Below are 27539 nucleotides of genomic sequence, written 5' to 3'. Positions count from 1 at the left end.
TGGAACAAAACTGGAAGTATGGCATGAAATCATTTTATTTTTTTAATTTAGAAAAAATGACTTTCACATATTTGCCAAACATTCTAAACTTCCCACAAATTATTTTTATTATTTAGATTTATATTCTGCCGTATCCAGTGTCTTACAATAACAGACTAACAACCCACAAGATCAGATGCAACACCAAACACCCCAGCTGACACCCTAAGACTGAACCTCCACCTCATCCCAGCCACCTATTACCCACGAGAGCAAACTCTCCAGCCCATCCCAGCTGCTCAAATGATGTCAAGCGTCTCTTTTCTAAAAAGAATAGGCCTAGTCTCTTTATTCTCTTCTCATATGAAAGTGCCTCCACACTATCAATCTGTGTTGCTTTTCCCTGTACTTTTTCTACTTCTTTTATATCCTTTCTAAGGTGTGGGAACCAAAACTGGGCACGGTATACAAGGTGTGGATGCACCAAGAATTTATAAAGGGGCATAATGATAGTTTTCTCTTTGTCTACAATTCCCTTCCTAACAATTCCTAATGTATTGTTTGTCTTTTTGATGGCAGCTGAGCACTGAGCTGATGTTTTTAGTGAACTGTCCACGATGACTCTGAGATCTCTTTCCAGTGTGGTAACAGCTAATGGAGAGCCTATCATAGTTTATGTATAGTTCGGGTTATTTGTGTCCATGTGCATCACTTTACATTTATCTACATTGAATTTCATCCACCATTAGGTTTCCCATTTGCTCAATAGTATCAGATCCTTCTGTAGTTCCTTGCAGTCCTCCTTGGTCTTTACCACATTGAATAATTTTGTGTCATCTGCAAATTTGGCCACCTTGCTACTCACCCTCTTTTCCAGATCATTTATGAATATGTTAAACAGCAGCGATGCCTACACAGATCCCTGAGGTATCCCACTGTTTACTTCTTTCCATTCTGAAAACTCACCATTTATACTCATGCTTTTATTTCTATATTTAAACCAATTTCTAATCCACAAATGGACCTTACTTATAATTCCATGACAACCTAACTTTGCTAAGAGCCTCTGCTAGAGATGACCTTGTTAAAGGAGTTTTAAAAGTCCAGATATACTGTGTTAACTGGATCACCCTGATCCACCTGCTATTGACACCCTCAGAAAACTCTAGTGGGTTGGTGATGCATGATTTCCCTCTGACAAAACCATGTTGACTCCTTCCTAGCAAATCATGTTCATCCATATGCTGAACAATTCTTTTTTTATTATTGTTTCTATCAGTTTTCCAAGAATGAAAGTTAGATTCATGGGCTAGTAGTTCCTTGCAACCTCTCTAGAGCTTTAAAAAAAAATATGGGAGTCTCACTGTCCATCCTCCACTCCTTTGGTACCAAGGCTGTTTTTAGTGAGACTAGCAATTTCCAAACGGAGCTTATTTTGAACACTAGGGTGAATGCCATCAAATCCTGGTGATTTTGCTACTGTTTAGTTTATCACTTTCCTCTGCGACTTCATCTATTGAAACCTCAGTTTGGTTCAGCTGCACTGACTTGTACCTAAAGAGGAGTGGATCTAGTGAGGGAGTCTCCCTAACATCCTCCCAAGTGAATACAGATGCAAAGAAAACATTTCGTTTCTCAGCGATAGTTCTGTCATCCTTTAGCATCCCTTTTACACCCTGATCATCTAAAAGCCCAACTGACTCCCTGGCAGGCCTTCGATTTCTAACGTATTTAAATAATTTTTTATTGTTACCTTGTATGTCTCTAGCAAGTTTTCCTTCAAATTCTTTCTTTATTTCTCTTACTATTTGCCCTCAAAACACTCCAGCAAGTTAGGGGAATGCTACTCTCCTCCCTGTACAGATACTGGAGTGCATATTTTGTAAGATATTTGTGCATTTATGGGGCTACAGGACTCGGGGAAGGATCAGGTGACCAAGCAAGGGCTTAGGTAGGAGATATGAAGGCAGAAATAAGATATAGTAAATTCATGAAGTATCTTTACTTCAGGAATACAATTCTGAACTATATTTGATGGTGAAGGAGGATGGAGAGTGTTAAGACTTCCTGGAGTCAAAGAGCACTTGGCCCACAACAATCTGGAGCCCTGAAATTTTAGAAGGTGGGGAGTTGGACTGCTGGAGCCAATAAATTCTGAATCTCCATCTAGTCAATTTATCCTTAACACTGGAAGGAAGAGTCAGACCCAAAAGAGCAGAGCTGTTAGATCAATTACCACTCTTTCAACCTCCACTGGGGCCAACACCGAACAACAGAAGTCTTCCAGTTCCTGCACAGTTAAGCAGGAAGTCTTCACAGCACTCCCATGTTCTGCTGCTCTTGGACCCAGAACTTATGCATGACAATACAAGACACCAGCTAAACATTTACTTTTGTGTTACCAATTTTTTTTTCAAAGGAAAATTTGAAAATAAAAAATGCTAGTGACAAGAAGAATTTATGGGGTAATAAAGACTGCACAATGAAATTGTACCTTAGATACATCCTCAGCTGTATAGGTGAAGATTGGGGAATCACTGCTTGGTCCCTGAAGACTGCGGGCCAGTTTTTCATCATACGATGTTCTCTAGCAGAGGGAAGTAATGGGATTAAGAAGACAGGAAAAACACTTTAAAGGCAGAAATCTAAAGAGTTGGAGCTGATTTCAGGAAAAAAACCCCCTATTTTAGTGGAGCTTAGTGGTAACAAATACGGAAAGACAGGAGAATCTGCTACTTGTTATAGAGTCCTGTGATATTTTAATATCTTATTTCAAGTTTGTTGCTATAGAAATAAGTATAAAAAGAAGGTAATTTAAAAAACAAGCACACTGAAACTGTTCTACTATATAGTCAAGAATACGATGGGGAACAAGTCTGCTTAAAGAGGCCACTCCAATGTTAATCATGGACAATTTTTCCCATGTGTTTTCTTCTTTTCTTTTTTTAAAGTAGTGATATGCAAACACAAGTGTTTGTTGTTGCAGTACTAAGGCCCTGAACTTGCACTGTGATCCAGGCTGAAAGACAGCTGGGCCCACCTGGAGCCCCAGAACAGTCAATGAGGCTTTATGCAGATGCTGCAGTCTGCCCCCTCAGATGACAATGCAAGGTAATAGCTGAGGTTTAAGGTCAATGAGGACACTGAAGTTTTGAAAATCTGGCTACTTCATTTAGTTGTCTAAATAGGACTGGACGCTTAGCTGGTCTGAAAATCCACCCCTTCATTTGGAACTGCATTGAAATGTTAAGCTGACTAGCAATGGTAGGAACACTAATGTAGGCGAGGCACAGGCATTCTAAGAAGTCTGCTGCAATTTAGCCCTAGTAAAAATTTTTAATAGTATAAATGTTGTCAGTTGATCCAGGCTATGTTGTTTTTATCAAGCAGTATATATATACTGCTTATCCCAGTGTAGTTTTACTCCAGATTTTTCCCAGAATAATTTTACTATGACTTCAGGTTAAGTTGCACCAGTAAAGGGCTATATGTCACGTCCCCTTCTTGTTTACACTAGTGAAAAGGCTGATTCCATTGCTGTCAACACACTATGTGTTCAAGCCTTAAGAGTCTGTTTCTAAGCATTCTCTTGAAATGTCCCTTAGTTTTAACTGTTTTTAAAAACATGACTGCTGTCTCCCCTTCACTTTGAGAGGTGCAGTTGTTCTTATGAGTCTTCATCTTGCCTTGGGCAAGGAATCATAATGCTAAAATATTGAACATCATCTTTAATATCATTCTTCTTATTGGAAGCACTCTTGGAATTATTTTATTTCCTATAGATGAATTAAAACGTATCTACTTCTGTTCTATACAGTGAAAAATTAAATAGGAACCAAGAATTTAATAAGATCCCAGCCAATCAAATAGAATATCCAGTCAAACAACATCAAAAGCATAACTCGCCACAAACTGAAAATTCTCAGATGTAGATGAGAGGTAAAAAAAAGAGAACATGAATAAGGAATATAAAAAGGACAGAGGGTGCCTGTACACCCTATGGGGTTTAATCCTCGTTAAATTTAATTTACAAAATTTAAACTTTATTTATTTTGGAGTATTGCATCAGTGTTTGCATGCACTAAGTTTTCAAACGAATTAAGCCTGGTCCACAGCCAGTGCCGCAGGAAAGTAGGGATAGTCCAGTCCTGGCCCCCTGACCTGGCCTCCTCCCAACCTGTGCTCTGCCACAGAGCTGTGGGAGCACGGAGCTGGCACACACCACAAGAAAAAAAGAAAAAGCAACAAACGAAGCAATTTGAAAGCAGAAGCAATTCAAAGGGGTGAACTAAAAAAGGTCGTAGTGCCATCTGGTGGACAAAGAGGCTCATTACATGTTTTTGAGTGCCTTGTGTTTGCACGGAATAAATCCATGGATGTGATGCTTTATTCGCAGCAAGCCAAACTAAACTACATCTAAGGAGTTTTACTTTAATGCACTAGAAAGACTTTTAAAGCATCCAGAAAACCTGCTCATGCAAACAATCATGCCATTTCAGCGCAAGAAATGGCAAAAAACATGGCATGTACAAAGGCCCAGAGATACCAAAGACAGATCAGCTGAAACAGATGCCTTTCCTGTGAGCAGAAAAACAGAGCATGAGAGTACCAGTAAGCTGTTTCTCATTTGGCAAAGCCCATGCATGAGGACCCTCATCTTACAGCGTTCTCCAGTTTGGTCCTGACTCAACCTATGGTTTGAGAGCAGAGCAGATAAACTGTATCTGCCAGGAAAGAATATAAAGCAGGGGTGTTCTCCACAGATCAGGAAATTTGATGGCATGGGAGCAGTGGCAATTAATATTGCCACCCTTCCCCCACTGCCAAATTCCCTAGCCCTGCCTGGCCAGGTAGGGGCTAAGCTATGTCCCCTCTCCTGTGCAGACAAATCAGGCTCAGTTGCACTCCATCTCCCTCATGTAGCTGGATCAGGTTCAGGCCACAAGCCTTCTCCCACACTTCCTTTGTGAGGCCAGATTGGGCCTTGCCCTGCCCACCCTGTGTGCTGGAATAGGCCTACTGGCTGGATTTGGCCTGTGGCTGGACTGGCACCGCCCATCCAGCCCACAGGGCAAAAATTTTGAGCAAAAATATTATAAAGCAACAGGTGGCTGCTCAACTACTTAAGACTCAGATTGTTAAAAGTTTTATGAATTAAGATTGATACCCTGAATTTAATCCTGTTTCATCTGGATAACTTGCTTTTGGAATTTTGTTTATATGTTTTATTTAAAATTACCTCTATATGCTAACCTTCCAGGCAGATCTAGGCAAAGCCCATTTTAGAGGAAGCTTTTTATATTGGCTAAAGCATTTGTGATTATAGGTTTTTTAATGAGGTCTTGTGGTGTGAATTGGTGCTTTTTTGGGACTGTATAGGAAATGGCTCTGACTCATTAATGAATGGATGTTTTATTGGTGGGACAGTAGAGTGCATAAAGAGGGACTGGTCTATGATCTGCTGGTTGTTATGTTTGTTTTTATAAGCTGTTATTTTAAGTTTCTAGAATGGAGTCTTTGGATAAACTCTAGGCCTCTTGTATCCTGAATATTCTTATAAAGTATTCACTAGGGAAAGGGAATCATAAATATGCATGTGAGGGCTATGAATAATGGCACAATTACTTAAACAGCTGTAGCTTTACTCTTTGTACTAAAAATAAACTAGCACCCACAATGCTATCTATGCCTCAAGACACACCCAAATAATATTGCTGCATAGTCCTTCATTGAAAACACCATTAATATGTAGGTATAAATCACAATTCTAAAGTCTACAAGGCATCTGTGGGCTTAACTAATCAAACCCTAGTACTGAACCTTCAGCTCTAACATAATTCTTTATTACTGTAGGTTTAAGTCTTTTAATTTTACTGTAGCACAAGGGTCTGTGACTTGATTACCTTTTCCCTATCAATTATATGTATATTGTCTGTCTGTCTGTCTATCTATGGATTAGTTACCCATATTACAGGTAACTTTGCAGGTTGGCTACTGATGAAAGAGGCTGGACCTCTTATTTGCTTGCACTTCAAAACCCCAAAGCCCCAAAAACAATTATCGCAAAGACCAACTTGCTACCTAGGACAGTACAACATTGATTCTCACCTATGCCATCTGGGAAGAATAGAGAGGTGGGAGGAGAGTGGCATGCAAATTGGCAGCAGGTCTTCTAAAATTTGCTGAATTCTTCAAATTTCCCTCCTGCCTATACCCTATATTTATAGATGGCTGGTATATTATTATATTCTACTAAATTACTTCTGATTTTATTTACATTTCTTTGTTTCACTGAAACCTTTGGAACCAGACTGAACCAGTTTTCTTGAGGTTGTTAAAGATGTCAGTTAGTTGGCATTTTTGTTTCTGTGAAAAATACGCTTTTGGAGGCAAGGTTTCTTATCTCCTCCATTATGGAACAGCGCTTGCCCCCATCCTGCTTTCACTTCTCAAATGTATGCTTTTCCATAAACAAGGCTGCTTTTTACTCTGTGGTTCATGCTATAGTTATTTTTGCTTAGCTATGCTTCTGCAGCTTGGCCTAGGCCCCTTGAAAATAGCCAAGGCTGGCAACACTATCTATCTTTCTGTCGGTTTGTCTGTCTGACTGTCATTGTGGATTGCCAAGGAAATACTGTTGTTAAGTTACAAGTTTTGTCCAGATAATAAGAGTTGTTCCCATTGAAATGGAACTTTTAGGAAGCCTGTGCAAGGAATTGATGTTTTTGTTTTGATTGTGAAGTGGAAAAATGGAAAAAGACATTGATCCATATGAAAGCAAATGTAAAATACTGAATTATTTCCTGGCTGAAACAAATAGTTCATTTTGTTTGAGTATGAAGTATTCTAGTCAATCCTCTTGTTTTAGGCAGTCATGAGAAAAAGCAAAGGAAATGAAGGGCTACACTCACAAAATTGCTGGAGCTGGCCATGCTCTCCTCTATCCAATAGTCCGGTAGTTAGAGTGTGCATTCAGGATGTTGGATGGCTATTTGTGGGTATATTGTTGTTATTATTGGTCCATTTTGCATAACTAGCTGGACATCTACTAGAGCAGGAACTGAAACTCAGGTGCCCTCTCCCCCAGACTAGAGTGTTGTTGTTTTACTTGCTCCAGAACTGATCCCTTTCTGCCTCCGTGCTCTCAAGAAGGGAGTTTCCCATCTTATAAGTGTGCTGCTGGTTACTACTGCCCAAGTGCAGCACCCTGCACTTGTCAGTGTTGAAGCGCATCCTGTTTTTGCTAGCCCACCCCTGTAACCTGTCCAAGTTTTGCTGCAGTCTTTCCCTCCCTACTAGTATGCTTACCTCAACCCGAATTTTTGTATCATCAGCGAATTTAAAAAAGGTGCTTTTCACCCCTTCATCCAAATCGCTGATAAAGAGATTGAGCAGCACGGGCCCAAGGACTGAGCCCTGGGGGACTCCGCTGCCCACTTCTCCCCAGGTTGAATATGACCCATCCACCACCACCCTCTGAGTGCAACGCTTCAGCCAATCTGCAATCCATCTGACTGTGTAGGCATCAATGCCACACATGTAGATGCCTACCCAGGTTGGGCTTACTCTAGAGTAATTTATTCTAGAGTAAACCCACTTCACAGCATTTGCACGTCTAGACATACCTGCTGAGGAGGTAATTGGGTTTCCATATATTAGTTGACCACCCTAACGTCCTCCTCCTATAGTTTTGTGAAGTCTTCCCCCCTTCCTTTTTTTCCCAGCTGATAGTATTCAGCAAAATCAGCCTGAATTCATAAACAGTTTGGTTTGGCTGATACTCCAATTTTTGTTGAATTAATTTTTTTGACAAAACATTTTTGCTCTAGTGTCACATCTCTAATAAGTTTCACAATTAGTTTGAAGGGTGATTATGATTAAAGTATTTGGTAAACATGGCAAATTTTTACTTTACCTACTTGATCAAATTATATTCATTAGCAAAGACTATGTTTTTACTTCTCCCAGCATTGCCAGTAAACATAGCTGTGGAAGACTATATGGTCATCTATTCTGCCTCATGCATCATCAGCAAAATTACCACCTATATTCTGAATCTAGAATTCTTTATTGTTGGTGATGAATGATGTGCTGGATGAAGCAGAAGGAGTGCATCTGGATTATTAGATATCATGCTGAGTGTGCAGTGCTGACAGTTAGCAAAATCTTGACTTTTAAGCTGAACAATTTTCATCTTGAAAGTCACTGCTGGATAATAAATAGGGGACCAAAACATAAATACCTATGGAATCATTCTTGTGTTTATAACCATACTTTGGATAGTAATATAACATAATAGTAGCACTTTGCAATTCTGCTTATCACACCTTTCTTTCATTCTTGATATTGAAGTACAGCACAGATTATATGTACAGAAAGCATTTTTCCTACTCATAAAATTCTAAAATACAGTTCAACTTTCTGAACCAGAAAAATAGTATAGAACACTTTTTATGAGGAAAAAGCAATGTATTTTAAAACAACATATAGAAAATGCACATAAAGAATAAAATACCTAAGTTTTTTGTATGGAAATATTTTTATCTATTCACTAAATGCTCATTTCTTATTTGTAGTAATGGTCTACAAATATTTATAATAAACTGAATAAAAATCCTAAAGAATGTTTGTCTCCTGCTGCCACAAAATATTAATATGGAAATCTAAGAAGTGAAATAAAAGTTTCCTTTTTCCAATATTCTGTTTACTAGGGAAGAAAAGAGAGCTAATGAAATCCATGTGAATCCAGACACAGAATATGATGTGTCCATTTCTTAGTCATTGCCCTGCTAGCAAGACATATATCTACTAGTTTGTTTTGTTTCATGTACTTTTTAAAAGATCAATAGTAAAAGGTCTCACAGACATGAAAACTTAAAATTTGCACCTGCTAATACCCAGAAAAAGAGCATCCTACCCCCTTGATTTGTACTTGAAGAACTACAAATGTTAGTGATTTTGAGTGGGGTTTTGGGAAAATAATAGATTTAACTCAAGCACTGAGCCTGTAGTGGGGGTAATAGTTCCTTCATTTTGTGGTGAAACTAGACTACTTTCTCTTCTATTTTTATTAACTTTTATTTGACCTCCCCAAAATTGGAATGTTGTCTGGTTAGTTGCTATAGTAAGTAGCGATGAGTCAGCTCTGAACTTCCTCAAAGTTTTTGTGCCTTATGATTCAGGATTTTCTTTTGGCATTATATCTGATGATAAAAACAGCATATATATAGCTATCAGTAGATAACTTTATCAGTAGATAACTCTGATCCTGTTTTGTAACCATTGTTTCTAAAGAGGTTATCATGCAGTTAACTTGAAAGACTGACTGATATTTCACAGTAGCTGTCTAAATAATTCATATTACTACTGTAGCAAGTACAAACTATAACACTTGTGATTCATTGGCAAAACATACCACATGCCAGTTGTTTTACTAGAAGTGTTTTGGCAGAGCACTCCATCAGAGGAAAGGTCAACAACATAATTAAAAAAACAGGGATTACAACTGCAGTTGTCCACAGTGGGTAATTTATTCCACAGATACCAGAGCTTTTGCATATCAATGTACGTGTTCTGCCAGAAATGCACTTATAAATAGGTTCCTTATTTGTGACGACTAGGACTAAGTCTTCATCTCTTTTTGCAAAACCTGAGGAAATATGGTTATTATAAAGGCTCCCATGATAGAGGTAAGACTAGAGCACAGTACTTCCTTGCAGACAGTATAGCCACCCTGAAGCTGTTCGTGCATCTCAACATTACTCAATGACATCTATTAAGATGTGCCTTGTCAAGGAATTCCCCTAGCCTTCCCCTAGACATTTTACTTGCACCTTAATTTGTTACTGACCCCTGAATCTGAGGTGTGTGTTGAGTCTAGCTGAAATCAACTACTATTTGATCTCTTGAGCTTTATTAAAAGCTTGTTATTTTACCAAACTCAATTAACACTGGTTTTGCAGTTTTAGTAAAAGTCAGTAACAATTATCACTTATTTTCCTGGCAAATTCCTAATGAAATAATTTATTAATTTTGCTCGCCTGGTTGAAAAAAATGTTCAGGACACAAAATATTAAGATAGCATTTTATTCATGATATTTTAAGCCAAGTAAAAACAGCAGTCTGCTATATATCCTAATTTTCTTTCCTCTTAATTTGTATGAATTTGTGTGCAATGAATTAAGTGGGCTGGACATTAGACAGAGATATCCAATATGCACAAATCTCCTATATGCCAACAAAGTTTTATATTCCTCTAATTTTTCTTATATATTCTCTATTAGAGGGTAAAAATATAAACCAGCCATAAGAAGTCACAAAGTAAAACCTTCTACAGTCAATTCTTCCTTACATCTGTAGAACTCCAGTTTGCTTTTTCATGCAGCAGTTACCAGGAATTTATTATAAAATGTAGAATATAAACTAAGCCTTACATACATTTATGTCCCTTAAGACTTAACATTTATTTTGTCCATGGGTGTATGAAATGCAATGTAATAACAATCAGTATGCTTACCTGATGAATACTATGTTGACTGAAGTCCTCTTTGAAATGTAGCGTTCTCTCCAGATCTTTAACAAGTGTTGCTTTATTGTCTCTGATATAATCATCTGTTGCTAACTGCAGAGGTTTTAGATTTTTCTTGGATAGTCCCTGAGTTGATCTAAACATATATTAAAAAGCTGTTACTTAAACATGCAGATGATAAACAATAGTTGATTCCTTATGTAAGGACATTCAGTAAGCTTTGAGGATGATGGCACGTGTAGAAGAAACAACCATAATAATATTATAATAAGCATCTTGGTTTCAAATCCTTAATTTCTAGAATGTTGATTTCACCATAATGTCATCTACAAAGTGCAAAGTGCAAATGTCTAGGCATAGATACAAAAAAAGAGGTTAACCTTCTCTACCTCATCTCACTTCTTTAGTGATGATTCTTTCTTTCCACTACCTACCTCCACCCACCCGTTCTACACCTAATTCCCACCTTTCTATTTCTGAGATGTTGGCTGTTGTAACTAAATAGAACTTTAAATAAATGTTAGCTTATTAAACAATAACAGTTCATAAGCTAAGGGTCCACAATTATGGACCATAATTACCAAAGCAACTAGGGGATAAATTTGGAATGCTCTAATATTTACATCAATTGTGTTCTGACTTAGGGAAGGCATAGGCAGAAGAAATAACTATTCATTGTTGTGAACAATATATTAATTTTAGATGGCCCAGCACAAGTCTTTTACCACTTCCTCTATAAGCATTATTTATCCCATCAGTAAAGACTAATAAAAATGAAATCTTTGTAAATGTTCACTGTAGCAGGCTACACAGCATAGGAACTGCAGCTGCAAGCCTGCTCCGGAGGACTGAGCCAGCTGACCAAGATAATTACCTGGCTCCACGGGAGTTAAGAAGCTTGCAGAGAGAGCCCAGGGGGAAGACAGGAAGGCTGTGGGGCTGGAGGTAGAAGCCTGAGTCAAGACATTCTCTATGGGTCTGAACGACTGTGAAAAAACCCAGAGAGATGCTAAAAGCACCTATAAATGAGCAGAGAGGGTGCTCCAATGTGCTGTAATTATAGCATGTCAAAACAGAGTTGATTAATCGAGTGTGCTGAAGTGTGGTAATTACCGTGCTCCAGCAGACACCAGTATTTTGTGTATTGGTGTCCCTGCACTGAAAAATGGCAGCAGGGGCACTTTAACTAAAGCTCATTGAATGAGCTTTAGTTAAAGTGCCCCTGCTGCCATTTTTCAGCACAGGGGCACTAATACACAAGACACTGCAGACAATTTAATTAGAGCAGCTCTCAGTGCCTCTCTAATTAAAGTGCCCCCCCCCACTCCTGGAACATGTGTATAAACTTCTGAGAGACTGTGAGTTGATAGAGAGACTGGGACTTGCTGATGGAGGTAAAAGAGTGAGGAGTTAGTGGTGGCATACCCAAGCCTGGGCACTTGCACTGGTTTGGGAAAAGACCATAGGCTACTTGTTTATTTTATTTGCATTGTTAATTGTCTGTGTTGATTTCTGCCAGGAGGGAGTGTGTCCTGGGGAAACAGTGACAATGAACAAGGATTGCAAGCAAACAAAGACTGTTTGAGTGAGGCAAATTCCACAACCTGCTACATTCACATATTGGCACAAATACTTTTCAGCTCCATGTGTAATTATTTTTAAAGCCCTCTATTGAGAAAAGCTAGAAGCTATTTAAATGAGGAATTAGATCTGGACTGGAATCCAGGAACTATATGGGGATAATAATAGTTAAGTACCATACCTTAGCAGAGTGTGGTGAGGATTTAATTAGTTAATATTTGTACAGTGCTTTAGAAATGCAAAGAACTTGTTCACTTGCTCCAGTAAGGGAGTATGTTTGTCATTTTTTGCTTATATTTGTGAAACTGTGAAAGGATGTTTACAGAAGTTGTGTTTCTTCTGCGGTGAGGCCTCTGAAAGCACTCTGCAGCCATAACGTAACACATATTCATGGCTACAGAGCATTTTAAAATGGCCGATTGTGTGAAAATCTAATCCTTGTCTGATAAAGTATCTAACGCATGGTGCTTTGTATAAAGTGCCATGAGTTGGTGTGCCTCTCCAGTAGGCTGCTTGCACTTGTGCCCAAAGCACCCAAAGCTGTTAGGGATTTCAGTCACTGTTTGGTAGAGGCAAAGATGAAACCCTCAGGCCAAGTACAAGAACTCTGGTTTTTGTATCTGGCTTCAGTGCTGTGACTAGAGCCTTGGCATGTTCCAGAGGAATTCTGCTCTGCTTAGCAGAAATAAATGGCTCAGTGATGCTGAGCAGTCTATAATGCAGAAGGGGTTAGGTTTCTTGGAGCCTTACTGTGAAAGGTAGATGACTGTTAGGAGCACAGCTACAAAAATGTCTAGTTTTATCTGTGTTTGATATAGAGTTATGGTTCAGTGGGGACAGAGCATGGACTAATAAGTCAGGAGGCTCTGTCCCCAACAGTCACTACACCGTGCTTTGTTTAGCTCACATATAAAATAGGGCTAGTAATGCAGACTTCCCCCCCTTGTGCAGTTTGGAGTTCTATCAAACTGCTAGTGTAAGCCATGGCAACACATGGTTCCTGGTGATTATTGAGATGGTATTACTAATTTCAGCACTGTCAACAAAAAATGCAGCTCTTGAAACCAGAACCTTTTTGGGCATAACATCTCTCTTATTTGGTTACATGGAGCTTGCCCGACCATCACATACACCTGTGTGTCTGTCTCTCTCTCTCCCTCTTGCTCATTGAAACAATTTAGTTGCCTCTTATTTTCCATAGCTTTTCTGTGATCTTATAAATATCTAAACAGTTTGAAACTAAACAGCATCCTGCTTTAGACTATTTTTTAGATATTTCTACGTGGGTAAAATGCTCACCACTGAGAGATCTTTTAAATTTTACTTTTTACTTACAGTAGGAAAATAAATATATAAGCTCCTATTGGTAAATACTCATAGAGTTACTTATCCTGTACAATCCTAAAAATAATTTCCTCCCACTAATAGAATTTTCTGTATCACTGACTATATCCTGGTAGTCTTCAGTATCCCCTGCCTCCATCCATTTTAAACCTCCCATATAATCATCCTAAGTTCATATTATCTTCAGGGTATCATGTTGTTGCTATCTGTCATCCTTCCAGATAGACCTGCCTCAATCTCCCCCATATGGGCATAAAAGCTGAAAGAATCAAAGCCCCTTCTCCAAGAAGTCAGCAAGCAGCTAAAGGATCAGACCCTTTTCTATTTTATGAGGTTGTTTCTATAGAATGACAATTTGAGCACAAAACAGATGCATGCTAGAATTTCCTTTCAAAGTACTTCCTTTCCCAAATCACCATATAAGGCTTCTGCTACTTACACAGCTGGTGCGCTCCTAGGCAGACCCATAGCGTTGGTTGGTGGTGTCGGTGGAAGAGAAGGCAGGACTGAGCTGAGAAAGGCAACTGGGTTCTGAATACGGCTGGTTGGAGAGAGAGGATTTGGAATTACACTCGGGGGCTGAAATTGGTTCATGTTGGATATAGAGAGCAATAATGCAGGTGACACTGATTCTTTGGGGCTTACTGGAGATGATTCAGTTTTATTTGTAAACCCTCCTGGAGACCTTGATTGGACTGGCTGAGGAGGTCCCACGAGATTCTCTTTGTCATTTGCTCTTTGGATTCCTTGAGACACATTGCTGAATGCAGGCACTGGGGAGCTGGAAGGGGAGTTGATAGGTGGTGTGGTGTTCTGGGATGCAAGGAACTGTTTAGGTCGGGTATAACTGAACGTCTGTGAAGGAGAAACTTTGGCCTGCTTGTACATTGTTGATGAAGGCTTCTGGTTGACTGAAGCAGCAGAGTTCAATGTTCCTGTGTTGGATGGCAACTCCCTTGGAGATGTAAAAGATGAATGATGTAATTGCTGCTGTTCCAGCAAGACCTGGTTATGGAGCTGTTGTAACTGGGTGGCATCTCTATATAAAAACAAGGATGGATGAAATGTCATGGGCTGCAATAAGCTGTTACACAGCTTGGCACAGTATGGGCGGTTACTGCGCCATGCATGTGGTGCATGGGTAGGTTTTACCGCTATGGCAATATAGCTGGCAATCACATGTAGACCTGTGTGATTGCTATATTGCCATAGTGTGCTGTACAGTGATGTAGTGTGTTGCTGCATAACCATAGGGCAACATGTAGACATGTCCAGTATTAATCAGATTGTGTCAGCTCTGGGGGGTCAGAGACTGTTTTTACCTGTGACTATACAATACTTAGCATGAAAGAGTCCCAGTTCATGCCTAGTTGGGGCCAGGTTAATGCAAAGACAAACTAGGCACATTGCCTAGGGCCCAAAGTGAAGAAGGTGCCCAGCTGTGCCTACTAACGGGTTAATCTGGCCCTCTGCCTAGTGATCCTAGGGCCAACAACTATACGCATAATTATAATAATATGATTATGTATACAGAATCTTCTTACTTACAGTTTAGGTTTGGCCAATACTGGAGGAGGCTCTTTGGAAGGTGAGGTGGGTTCTGGTATCTTCACTGCCTGACCATTAGTCCTGTCTTGGAAGTAGCCAGGTCTGATTTGGTTTGTAGACCCAACTCCATCCTCAGATGATGTTTCACTTCCTTTATCATCTTCAGGAAGTTTAAAGTGTACCCGGAGGCCTATCTTGGAACTTGACCTGGGTTCATTGTGGTTGACAAGAACCCCTTCCAGTTTAGGCTTTGGGGGCTGGTCCACCACAGGGAGTGAAGGGTTGTGCAGGGAAAGTTGTTGTTCAGTTGCAATTAAATTGATTGAGCTCATTGTATGAAGGGTAGCAGTATTACTGTTGTCTTCAGGCCCTGGAAGAGCAAATATTCACGTTTTGCTGTTATAGTTAAATGTGGTGAATCAATGATAACAACATCTAAGCTGTTTCTGCTGGGAAAGCCAATGCCATACCTAATCTTTAGAATTAATTGTTTGACCATATGCATATGATTATCTATTCCCCCCAATTTACCAAAGGACATTATTAAGTTAAAAAGGGAATCACTCTGCAATTTGGAAAATTGACTGGTGGTCAAGTGTAATGCCCCAAGCATCCTCAAAATCAAAACTTTAATTTTAAGAACAAAATCTCTAACTTTTATTGTTATGAAGAAAATCTTTGGAACATGAATTAAGTGCAAGCCAATGCTGTTGTTTATCTTTTTTTCCATACTTCAGTGCTCTACTTCTTGATCTACTTCATGCCTTAGCAGCACAAAGCTGCATATCTGGCCCGAGGTTTGGGCTCCATGCTATAGTTAAGGAACTGAGAAAATGGAGGGAATCCAGGGATGCTGCAAAACAATGCAAATTTTGCTTGAGAAAAGGCTCCGTGAAGGATTTGGCTCATCGTGTTGCTGTGCCTTGCTGTATCTTTTCAAACAGAACTTCTCTTAGAATATTTATGTCACTCCATATAGAACAAGATGAGCCAAATCCTACATGGAGCCTTTTCTCAAGCAACAACCTGAACCATGCATTTTACTAGAAAGAAGATCTCTAAAAATGATCACTTACCTTTAACTGTTAGATGAGCAATGCTAGAGACTGTGCCATATTTATTGCTTGCAGTACATGTGAAACTCCCAGAATCTTCTGAAAACACCTCAGCAATTACCAAAGTACAAATCTCCTCTGCAGCCAATCAGAGCAATATCATTATTGTTCATAGTACATATGCTAAACCAACACAGAAATGCCTTGCCCACACTACAGCTGTTTTTTAAAAAAATTCCCACCATTGCTCAGCCTGATTTAGCTTTACCAATGTTAATTGCATTGGCAGCTTTCAAATAAAATGGCAACCAGCTGCCATGGGCAGCAACTGGTATTCTATCCACACTAGCTTCAACATTTGCAACATAAATGAAAATAAGCAGGTGTTAGCAACATTTAGAAAACTTTAACATTTTCTCCTCCTATACACAGAGTTAGAAAATGAGGTCCCTCCCTAAACAACTTAAAATCAAACTTGGAAAAATTAAATGGACCAGATCCTCCCAGACTTCACTCAAAGTGTACTTAAAATTCCAAAATTTTAAGATGCAAGGATGGATGCAGTTTACTGGGAACAATTTAGGCAGAATAATAATGTCTGATGAAAAAGTACAAAAGCCTAAATGTAAAGGTCTGATTTTCAAACTTGCAAGTTCACTGAAACTGTATCTGCAGATCTGAATCAGAAAATCAGTTCTTTACACTGGGAACTAAATGTGGGCACCAAACTGTGAGTAAAAATTGTCTTTGCAAAAATGGCAGCCTGGACTGAAAATTGATCTGTAATGATGATGTTCCTATCTGACCAATGTCTGACATGTCCTGGCAGCTGCCACAAGATGTTTAATAACCAAATTAGTGAGACTTTCATCCATAGTTAGGTTAGACAGCAAGGGTGGGTAGCATTCTAAGATGCAGGGTCATCCATATTGTCACCTGGTACTTGGCATTGGTAAATCCAACCACTGATACAATTCACTGATATCAGGGATGGAACACTTGTTATGGCACTCTCATATTTCATGGGTCAGGGGTATGATATCAGGGGCAATGGATGACATGGGTAAGCATCTTACATAATGCTCCCCACCTATCAAACTGAAGAAAGTCGTACAATCCTATACTATCTGCTATATATCTGACCCTAAGAAAATAGGGGACTTTAATGCAGACTATTTTATTCATGTTTTGCCTGTGAGAAGAGTTCCAATTTGGAATTGGATCAGAAGAGTGTGAAAGTTGTATTTTCTTCAAAAAATGAGAGAAACCAATTTCAATTTTAGTGGATATTCTTCTTCTTTTTGAGAGAGTCTGTTTTCAGCTTTATGGAACAATGCATGGTAAAGTATATTCCTGTAACATCCACTGAGGAAAAAAACCCCACAATTAAATTTGTTTTAAGTTCAAACACAATAAGTTGAACCCAGAAAGATTCTACCTCTTGATTCAAAACTGTCATCTACCTTATCTGTGTTCACTTTCTTGCTTTTATCTTTGTCAGATAAAATCCCCATGCTTCTATAACCATAAGACAATTAAATCTTACTTACCTGGTTCAGCCATAGAGCGAGGTTCTAAGGGGGAAAATAGTAGCAGAAGAATTACTGTACTAAGCACATTATTAATTTTACTGATACACTAGAGAGTCACTATCAAATCTTGTCCTAGTTCTCTGTTTACTGTAACATGGCTTTTGGGGTGAGTTTCTGTGGAAGGATCAGCAAAAAGATCTTAAACTCTTATTGTCAAGCGAATGCCGATCCATCAAGTGTGTTCTGCCCTGGGTTAGCCAATGTCTTGGTGGAATAGTATACTAATATTATTTCTTTCTTGGATCTTGTTTCTGGGGTTTTTCTGCATCAGTGTCAAGAAATCAGTGTAAATGCTGCTGCAGATGGATTGTACTGCTGTGAAAAATGACTTGCATAAAGTGCAGCCCACCTGTGTTTTAAATTCATATAAGCTGCCTTTTTATATCAGTAAAGTTCATTTACACTACGGATCAGAGTTGTTTATTCTTCCTGCACTGGCTGAGGGCGCAGTTTTGAATTATGTTCTTCCTCCCAGCAGAGAACCAAGTATAATGGGATCTCAGCTGGGAAGTGTTGCTTTCCCCTCTGTCTACCAGCCTGACTAGCTCCCTGCCTTCATTCTACCTTCTTTCCCCCTTCAGAGTAGATTGTGCAGAACTGGGGGCAGTGGAAGAGGCATAGCAAGTGGAAAAGAGGCCTTTGCCAGGTTCATGTCAGGCAGAAATTTCTTCTGCCTAGAGGAGTTCTCCTTATGGCACCTCCAGACAGTGTTAATTAACTTCATGTTACACAAGCTGACCCCTGGGTTATAGCCAGCAAAGTACTTCTGCTGCCATTACCCTGTTCAGCCAGCATAAGCTGCTGTTTAATAGCGCTCTCCTTATTGTAACTACAAATTCTAAGTGCAATACATCAATGTTCTTGTTTCAATACCTATAACATAGCAGACAGAGTATTTCTATGTTGTAGACATACTTTTCTGTAAGATTCTAAAATCAGGAGAATCTTCTATCAGCGTCCCTTCTCTGTACCATTCAACCTTTGGAGAAGGAGCTCCTTTTACACGGCATTCAAAAACAACCAGTTGACCCTCAGAAGCTGAAATGTCTTGCAGCATCTAAAAGGTAAAAAAGATCATCGGAAATTAACGATTCCAGAATTAAAATTGATTCTTATTTTAAAAAGATGTCCCTAAATCATATAAATCTTCAAAAGCCTATAATGCATCAGAATTTCTTTTTATACAACCATAATGAGAAATGAAGTTTGTAATTATTCTAATATTATAAAAGCCTAAGTCTGTCTGTCTGTCCATAACGCTTTATTTGCACTCTGTTTGGCTGATGGAAACAGTCAATCTGAGTGCTCCAAGCATGGGGGAGCGCTGCCGTGATTCTGAAGCCGTGCCGAGAACCAGACAGAGGGTGGGGGAGCCGCTGGCCTTGGCTCCTCCACCTCACTTCCTGCAAGAGGCAGAACAGCAGCATCATGGGGCGTTAGATGGTTGCACTCCATCTCTCTCTCTCCCCAGGTCATTCTTGACTGGCAATTGGCTAATATGTGTATAAAAGTGTAATTGGCTTCATTTTGAAATGTGCCATAAAAGTAAATTACCTTTGTGAACACAGGAGCAGCTATTATGGGTCTTCCATCCAATCCTTGCAAATAGTTTGTGGGGCTTTGAACCTGTAGGTTAAGACACAGGCAACTGTGAAGTTAAGATATAGCATAGATATTGTGTCTTGCACTGGGGAAACATCTCCATAATACTTCAAATGGAATCCCTTGAAAAGTCAGAAGGCTCAATTTCAAATCTATTTGAATACCTAGCTTCAGAGTACTTCCTGTTCACAGGTTAATAACTGTACACTGGGTTATACACATTCTCATGACCTGGCCCATGACGGCTCACCAAAGTCCCCTAAGTGGCCCTCCAGCCCAAATAATTGCCCAACCCTGCCTTAAAGAGAGGCTTATTCATCAAGCAGAATTGGGAATGCCAGCACAGAAAAGACTCCAGACAGACACTGGCATTATTTAACCCTGATCACAGCATATCTTCATAGCTACAGTTAAAATGCGACGAGCTGCCAGAGTCCTGAGTTAGTGCTCCCACCCTCCCTTTCACTTGTGAAGGTGACCAGTAGCTAGGTGTTATCACTGATGGAAAGATTTCTTCCCACTTTTTCCTACTGTTTTTAAGTAAAGTAGGTCTTAAGATAAGATGTCAGATATGATTATATTGCAGTTAAGCAGGGTGATATGCCTGGCTTTAAAATTAAAAAAAAGTTTTCTTCTGAAATGACTAGTTACTCATTTTAAGAACATTGTGAAGAAGGCTATCATCAATTTGGAAAGGGGCTTTGTTGGATGAAACAGCATTTCCACAGCAAAATATTGGGTGAGTTGTTGGCCCACGGGAGTTAATGATTTCATTTTGCCTTTGTCTTCAGTAAAGTCAGGAATTCACCATGATTTCACTTGACTCTCCAATCCAAGTTGTAGGTTTTACAGATGTGAGAATTCCTTCATTATATTTATCTTCCTAATGTGGCTAAAGGCTCCTAATAGATTTGATTACTTCAGTTTTGCTTATTAAATAACTCTTTCACTGCATTGCTTCATAAGAAAAGCAAAATAAATGAATGTAGAGAAATCATAACTCATTATAGATACAACTGTACTTACATTATCTGAAGGGAGCTGCCAGGCTCTGGAATTTGCTCCCAAGTGAGGTGGTGCTCTTTCCTACCTTGGGAGTCTTCAACAGGAGGCTGGACAGATATTTGACTGGGGTATTATGATTTGGCTGGGGTGATATGACTGTGGCACCTGTTCCTGCCTGGGGCAGAGGTTCAGACCTGATGATCTGTTTAGGTCCCTTCCAACCCTAAGCACTATGAAACTATGAAGTGGTTATGCCACAATACAAAGGGAATTCATAGGTAGTCACTTAAGCCATTTTTAAGCGTGTTTGTGCTAGTAGCATAGCTCAATGTAAAATTTGTGCAGGAACCAGTCCTGCATATTTAAACTGTGGAACAAATGTTATTCTCTAGAAGATCAGTACTAGTAGTAATCTTTCTGGATCTGCTGTTGTCTGTGTACCACTAGTCTTATTAAAGTAATTGCTTTATTGTGTCATGAAAAAGGGGCTGAATTCTTCATTACAATGAACTGTATCAGTTCTGCATATCATGCCTAGTGGCCAATGGCAAGTTTCTTTCAAGTGAGCATTCTGATTTGTAAAATACTTAGGGGTGTTAATTCTGGGTAATGTTAGCCCTATTGTTACCTGTCATCTCTGTATTCTTGGGGAGCCCTGGCACAGTATGCAGCCTGTCTGACTCTCAAAGGACTCAGCCCCTCTCAACACCTGAACAAGAACTGATTGGAGGAAGGACTTACAAAAGACAATGAAGGTGTAGTGGGAGATGCACCTAAGCCCCTCCAGACAAGGGTGATAGGAGTGAAGCAACTCCCCTGATCTCATTTACATCAGAGATGGAACCGGATGACAACTCATTTACATGGGAGATGGGACAGGCATACATCTTCATTAGCATTCAGGATGGAGAACAGAGATTCCAAGGCAAGGACTGCAGTGAATTCTGGGACCAGAGAAGCAGGGGAGCACTGCATGATGGGGGATCCCTGCTCCAAATGCTAATCAACCCACGTCTGCACACACCCAGCTCAGCATTTATCAGACCAGTTCCAGCAATGACTCCTTTACTGGTACCCAAAACATTGAGTCTGCCTGTCTGTATTGTGAGTTGCCTCAGAGTAATGCCACACATAACCAACAGTGATCAGTTCCTATTATCCAGCATATGAGCCACTGTTTACCCATAAACAAACCTACTGTTCTCCCTTGAGCCATTGTTAGTTCTCTACAAAACCCCCTGCCCAAGCTCAAGTTTCTGTCCTGGTGCTTGGATCCAAAGCTGCACCAGTACCACTCCTTTTCTGCCTGGAATACCTTCAATGAGCATGCTGGGGGCTCTGACTGTCTGCAAACTCCAAAAACACCTGGGAACCTTAAATGGTTCAAGCTTCACTGAGTGGTGAGATCCCAGCTCTCTCTCTCTCCCTCTCTCTCTCTCTCTTCTGACTCCAGGAACCTGACTCTTGTTCTCTTACAGCTTTCTAAACTGGACTTTTGCTGATCACTCTCTCTTTCTCTCTCTGACTCCAGGCACAGCTTGCCAAATCTGACTTTTGCTGATCAAACTTGAGCTAGACTTCCCCAAATACCTAACTGAAACAATGTAATATTGTAACTGTTTTATTTGTGTCTCTTGTATGGCTATTACTACTGGTAGCATCATAAATTCATATACGTGGCAATAAATAACGTTTATGGTCAAGCTGGTGGCTATATTTTCTCTCTGAACCTCACTTAATCTTCCTTCCCTTGACCTTTCCATTTGCTGTGCAGCAATGCTTCTTTTACCTAAGCCAAAGATTCCTGTAATGCCCAAAACTATGGTGGGGTCTGCTCATTAAGGGAGTTAGTACTAGGACCATTGTGACAAGAGATTGGGACGTGCTGAGTTTTGAGGCTCATGAGGGTATTAGCTGAAAGTGTGGATCAGACCTGGCCTGCTCAGACATACTCTGTTAGCATGTGTGTATGCGTGTCTAACTGCATTTATTATTGTCCTGCTGAAATAAGGGATGAACTGAGTTTAAGGCACATGAGGGTGTCAGCCTGTCAATGCTCAATAACCCGGCTCAGGCATGCCCTGTTAATCTGTATGTATATGCATATATGTGTTTGACTGATTTGGTGTTTGGAGGAACCCAGCCCCATTGAAACTGAGTCCAGCAAGATAGCTCCACTGGGGGTGAGGACTTGCAGAAGGGAGAGATACAGCTCCATATAGCAACACAAGTAATACAAGCAGCACATCGATGGAATTACAGAGACCTCAGAAATGTATCCCTAATAAATGAGTGCACCCCACAGTGACAGGCAAATCTGGAAACACTATGTATGACCTCCATTTTAAAACTTCCCCTTTGCCAAATGCAAACAAAATTACAGAAGAGGAATACCTTCCCAGTGACCTTCCTCAGCAGGACCAGTGAAATCAAAATGATACTATCATGCTGCTGAATTTTTTTTTTCCAGCCTGTATTAACTAACTTGCCTACCATGCTCATTTATTCAATTCCTTTCTCTGGGGCAGAATGGCTGCAAATCAATGTAGTTAAATATTTAGTGTTCCTGAAGTATGGAGGCGTTCAGGTTTCAGAGGCAATATTTTACAATACTTGAATACCTCAGGCAGTTCAGTCAGTGATAAGTTCAATCAAAGAATCAGTCATGTTCTCATTGAAATCAAGAGCAAAATCCCATAAATTTAGTAAATCGGCATCAGGCTTGAAGTTTCTAGCCTAACTGTAGGAAACAGAGAAATTTACTATGGTTCAGAAGATCTCATATTTCTGTTTGCCTCAGAAATCTGTGTTGACTGGTACCTTAAGGCTGCCTACAATTAGCTGATAAATACTCTGTATAATAAGGGTGGCAATTATACGGGCTGGAGGGCCACTTATGGAGTTTTTTGTGAGCTGTCACAGGCCAGGTCAGCATTCCCCAAGTGCTGTGCCGGGTCAGCGTCCCTGCTCCCCTTGCCCACCAACAGCTCACCAAAACTCCCTAAGTGGCTCTGCCTTGCACTCGGCTGGGCAGGAAGTAGGATGGGTGGGGTCAGGATCACTGAGTGGTGACAGCATTGGGCCCGGGCCTGGGGCAAGGCTGCAATCTGCTCCCTGCATGCCCCTGCAACAGGCACCAGTTCCTCGGCCCTGATCCTGTGCTGTCACCACCCAGAGATCCTGGGGTCTCCATGAAGACTGGCTGGGACCTGAATGGGCAAGGCGTGCATCCAAGCTGATGGGATGGAGCTGTTGGTGGGCAGGGAGTAGTGTTTGGGACCGGGATGGGCAGGTGGGGTCTGGGGCCATGTCCAGGTCAGGGATGTGTGAGCAGTGGACTGTGGCTCTGCCCAGGGCCATGACCCTGTGTTATCACCACTCTGTGATCCCAATTCTAGTCCCAACTGTACCCCCCTATCCTGTTCCTGGATGCTGCTCCCTACCTGCCCCCATCTGCCTGGCTCAGTGCGCCCTGCCTGCTTGGGTTCTGGGCTAGTCCCCATGGAGACCCCACCCACCCACTCCATCTGGTGCCCCCAGTGGTGGGTGCAGGGCACACGGGTTGGGCTGCCTGGGCAGCAGAGTGGAGTCTGACAGTGGAGATTAGCAGCGGCAGTCAGAAGGAGTCAGCACCACCGGGGATGCTGGGAAGTCAGTCCAGCTGCTACACCATCCCAGCACTGCTGTGCATGCCCTGGGGCCTGGGTAGCATAATCAAAGATTTTTAGCTTGCCAGAATTTTTCTTTTCTGTGCTAGTTGCCTGATTTTTAAAGGTACTGAAGTGCATAAAGAAGCAGGTAGGCACCTGCTCAGACTTCAAATGTGCCTAGATTTCTGAATTGTACTAGGTGCCTACATGCATCTCTACATGCTTGTGACAGAGAAAAGGAACAGCTAGGAAAGGAGTGACCTGTCAAATGATCTCAGTGGCCTTTAAGAGTAAGGGGTGTGCATCTCTTCCTGGAACAGAGGAAAAGTGGTGTGAAAGGAAAGGCCTTTATATCCTAGAGCATTTCTGCTCGTAAGAGTGTTTGGATTGATTTATAAGCTGCATCCAAGATGGTTAGCTATTTCAGTGTGGCACATTACAGTAAATGCTCTTTTTATTAATTCTTTTTTCTATCATTCTTTCAGGTGGTTAATAATGGTATCCAACAACTTTTTGCCAATGTGATTTATGTTGGTAACTATAAATGGAGAGTCTTGGGCTAAATGATCTGAACTTTGGGGAAACTGACTTGCAGAAAGCTGAAGGTAGGTAACTTTACTTTGAGAACATATGAAGCCACATTTTTAGGTGGGCTGTAATTTTGCTTACATGAATTCTCTTTGCAACTACGGAAGTACACTTTCTGCATTTCTGTGTATAAATTGAATATTTGGACACCCATATACTAGGGCTGTGTGAAATAGCACCATTTCATTTCGACTTCTGTTTCACCATTTTGATGGGACAGTGTTTTGTTTTGAGTTTCATTTCATTTCAAAGTACTGTTCCATTTTGTTTCATCAAAACTGTTTCAACTTTTCTCCCATAGGCTATAATGGGGAATCATGAAACTGCCTATAACTTTGTCATTTCTTGCCTGATTCAAATGAAAACATCAGAGAGAGTAGCCTTTGCTGAGGCCACAAAGCCTATCGAGTTTCAAGCAGATAGGTGAAGGCGTTTCTGGGAAACAGCACCTCAAAATCTTGAAAGCAAAACTTGTGTCACTTGTAAGGGTGAAGGCATAGGGGGGTGTGAAAACTGCAGGCATGGTAGCTCCTTCTGAGGCCACAAAGCCTGCTAAGTTTCAAGGAGATAGGTGAGGAGTTTCTGGGAAACTGCACCTCAAGCTGCTGACAAGCAAAACTCATGCCGTCTGACTTTGTGTTAAGGCGCTGGGGCCTCTATATGACACAGTAGTGTGCCTCAATGAGGCCACCTGCTCCCCTACAGCCTCAGCCTGATCCACTACTTTAAATAACAACAGGTAAGCAACACAGTAGCACTAGCATCTCAGGCAACCAAACTTTCACAGAGCCTGTCTTTCCTTTCCTGCAGGAGCTTTCTTCTCTAGTAACTGCCAGAGAACTCTCCCTACCAGCCCCAGCCCTGGGGTTTTGATGTGCCCAGAGCCCTTCGTCCTTCTGGTAAGAGACTGGACTCATAGACTTATCTGTGAAAAGTGGCTGTAAATTCAAACAAGCACTGAGCCTCACTAAACTCATCACCAGAAACCAACTTCCTACAGCCCAAAATGCACCAAATGGATCGTGCAAAACCTGTCAACAATATCTCCAGTATGGTGATATCTTCACAATACAATACATATCTCCGTCAGGGCACCAAGTGCCCTGATGGAAAATATGTAGGAAACACCAACAACTGCGCACCAGAATGAGCGCACGCCAAAAATCTATCAAAGACAAGAACAGAACACTACCTGCCTCCAGTCTTTCAGGCTTGATCCTCAATGGGAATTTACAGACCACTTTTCATAGACGAACCTATGAACTGCACTTCATCAACCTCCTAGGTACAAAAACTCATGGACTCAATATATACCGTGGACTTCTGACACACTACAACCTGCCAGACCTCTGACTCCCCAAGTAACTCTCCACTTCTACCTGCACTCCTACATCCCCCTTTCCCCACCTCCCCCCAGCCTGTCCCTCACCCTCTGACCCCTCCATTTCCATTTTCACTAACTGGCTTTCTTGCTTGCATTGCATGCCAGCCTCTCGCTTCTTTACTATTCATTCCTTGTACTTGTAGAAACCAGATAGGGCAAGCTAAGGCAGAAACCGAACCAAAACATGCTACAAGAATCAAGGGCAAGAAGTTCTTCTTTAGCTACATAGAGAGTAAAAGGAAAACTAATGGAAGTGTGGGGCCCCTGCTCAATGCCTCACGATACCTGGTCACTACCACTCAGGAAAAAAACGGAACTCCCAAATGACTACTTGCCTCGGTCTTTCACAAGACCAAGGGGAACAACATGCCAGGTAGGGCACAGAATGAGCAGGGCGGGATTGACACCATTCCCACCATTGCCACAGAATAGGTCAATTAAAGAAATTAGACGTATGTAATTCAGCAGGACGGGATGAACTGCACCCAAGAGTGCTGCAAGAGTTGGCCAAAATAATTGCAGAGCCCCTGGCAAAGGTCTTTCAAAAATCATGGGCCTCTGGAGAAATCCCAGAGGACTGGAAGAGGCCCAAAGTTGTGCCCATCTTCAAGAAGGGGAAGCGTGAGGAGCCGGAAAACTACAGGCCAATTAGCTTAATTTCTATTTGAGGGAAAATCCTAGAAACATTCATGAAAGAGGCTATATGTGACAAACTTGCAGAAGGCATGATACTGAATGACAGCCAGCATGACTTCATCGCGGGCAGGTCTTGTATAACCAACCTCACTTCTTTCTGTGATCAGGAGACTCATCACCTGGATGAGAGAAAAGTGGTTGACATCATATACCTCGAGTTCCAGAAAGCCTTTGACCTGGTATCCCATGAGTTACTGATCAGAAAACGGGAAGATATTGGGCTCAACTGCCGGACCGTCAAGTGGGTGTAAAACTAGTTGCAGTGTAGGACGCAGAGAGTCCAAATGAATGGATTGGTGTCGTCCTGGTGAGGTGTGGGCAGTGACGTACCCCAGGGGTTGGTACTTGGCCCAGTGCTGTCAACATTTTCATCAACAGCCTGCAGATAGGCTGCGTGGACACACCTGCAGATAGGCTGCAGATACAAGCTGACGTACATAGGCTGGCATGTTGAGCAGAACGGAACCAGATGAGGTTCATTGTAGAGAAATGCAAAGTGCTACATCTGGGAAGCAAGGAACCCCCAGCACACCTACAGGCTGGGCAATGCTAACCTGACCAGCACTACAAATGAAAGGGATCTGGGGGTAACAATAGACCCCAGCATGAATATGAGCCAGCAATGCGATGCAGTAGCTGCTGAGGGCCAATAAAACTCTGGCATGCATTAATCGATGCATCTCCAGTAAAACCAAAAAAGTGATTCTCCTGCTTTACTCAACATTGGTGTGACTGCAGCTGGAGTATTGCGTCCAGTTCTGGGCACCGCACTTCAACAAGGACATGCTAAAGCTTGCGAGGGTCCAGAGAAGGCCACCCATACGAACAGAGACTTACATGGCAAGCCATACAAAGAGAGGCTAAGGGATCTTGGACTCTTCAGCCTAAAGAAAAGAAGGCTGAGAGGGGACCTGATTGTGGCTTACTGCGATATCAGAGGCATACATCAGGGGCTCGGTGAACAACCGGGTGCCCTGGGGGAAAACT

The 27539-nt window shown here is 41.1% G+C and overlaps 1 protein-coding gene across 6 annotated transcripts in view; it reads right to left on the bottom strand.

The window, feature by feature from the left end:
* Nucleotides 1-27539, bottom strand: part of MYPN (myopalladin) — a 145879-nt gene that overhangs the window by 28758 nt on the left and 89582 nt on the right. For 5 of the 6 annotated variants that reach the window (XM_090056710.1, XM_090056711.1, XM_090056712.1 and 2 more), the window contains 8 exons: nt 19182-19253; nt 18543-18684; nt 17586-17609; nt 16057-16173; nt 14981-15350; nt 13872-14471; nt 10496-10643; nt 2474-2566 (listed from right to left, as the gene is read on the bottom strand). In XM_090056710.1, the coding sequence (XP_089912836.1) occupies nt 2474-2566; nt 10496-10643; nt 13872-14471; nt 14981-15350; nt 16057-16173; nt 17586-17609; nt 18543-18684; nt 19182-19253 (1566 nt within the window). The remainder of the gene's footprint in view (nt 1-2473; nt 2567-10495; nt 10644-13871; nt 14472-14980; nt 15351-16056; nt 16174-17585; nt 17610-18542; nt 18685-19181; nt 19254-27539) is intronic. The other variant, XM_090056714.1, reaches the window with a different exon arrangement.

Source organism: Crocodylus siamensis, chromosome 7 (assembly GCF_052110815.1).
Source record: "Crocodylus siamensis isolate JL-2025a chromosome 7, ASM5211081v1, whole genome shotgun sequence".
In the NCBI taxonomy this organism is placed as follows: domain Eukaryota; kingdom Metazoa; phylum Chordata; order Crocodylia; family Crocodylidae; genus Crocodylus; species Crocodylus siamensis.
The sequence above is the reverse complement of the archived record's forward strand: the minus strand, read 5'-3'. Positions and strand labels throughout refer to the sequence as shown.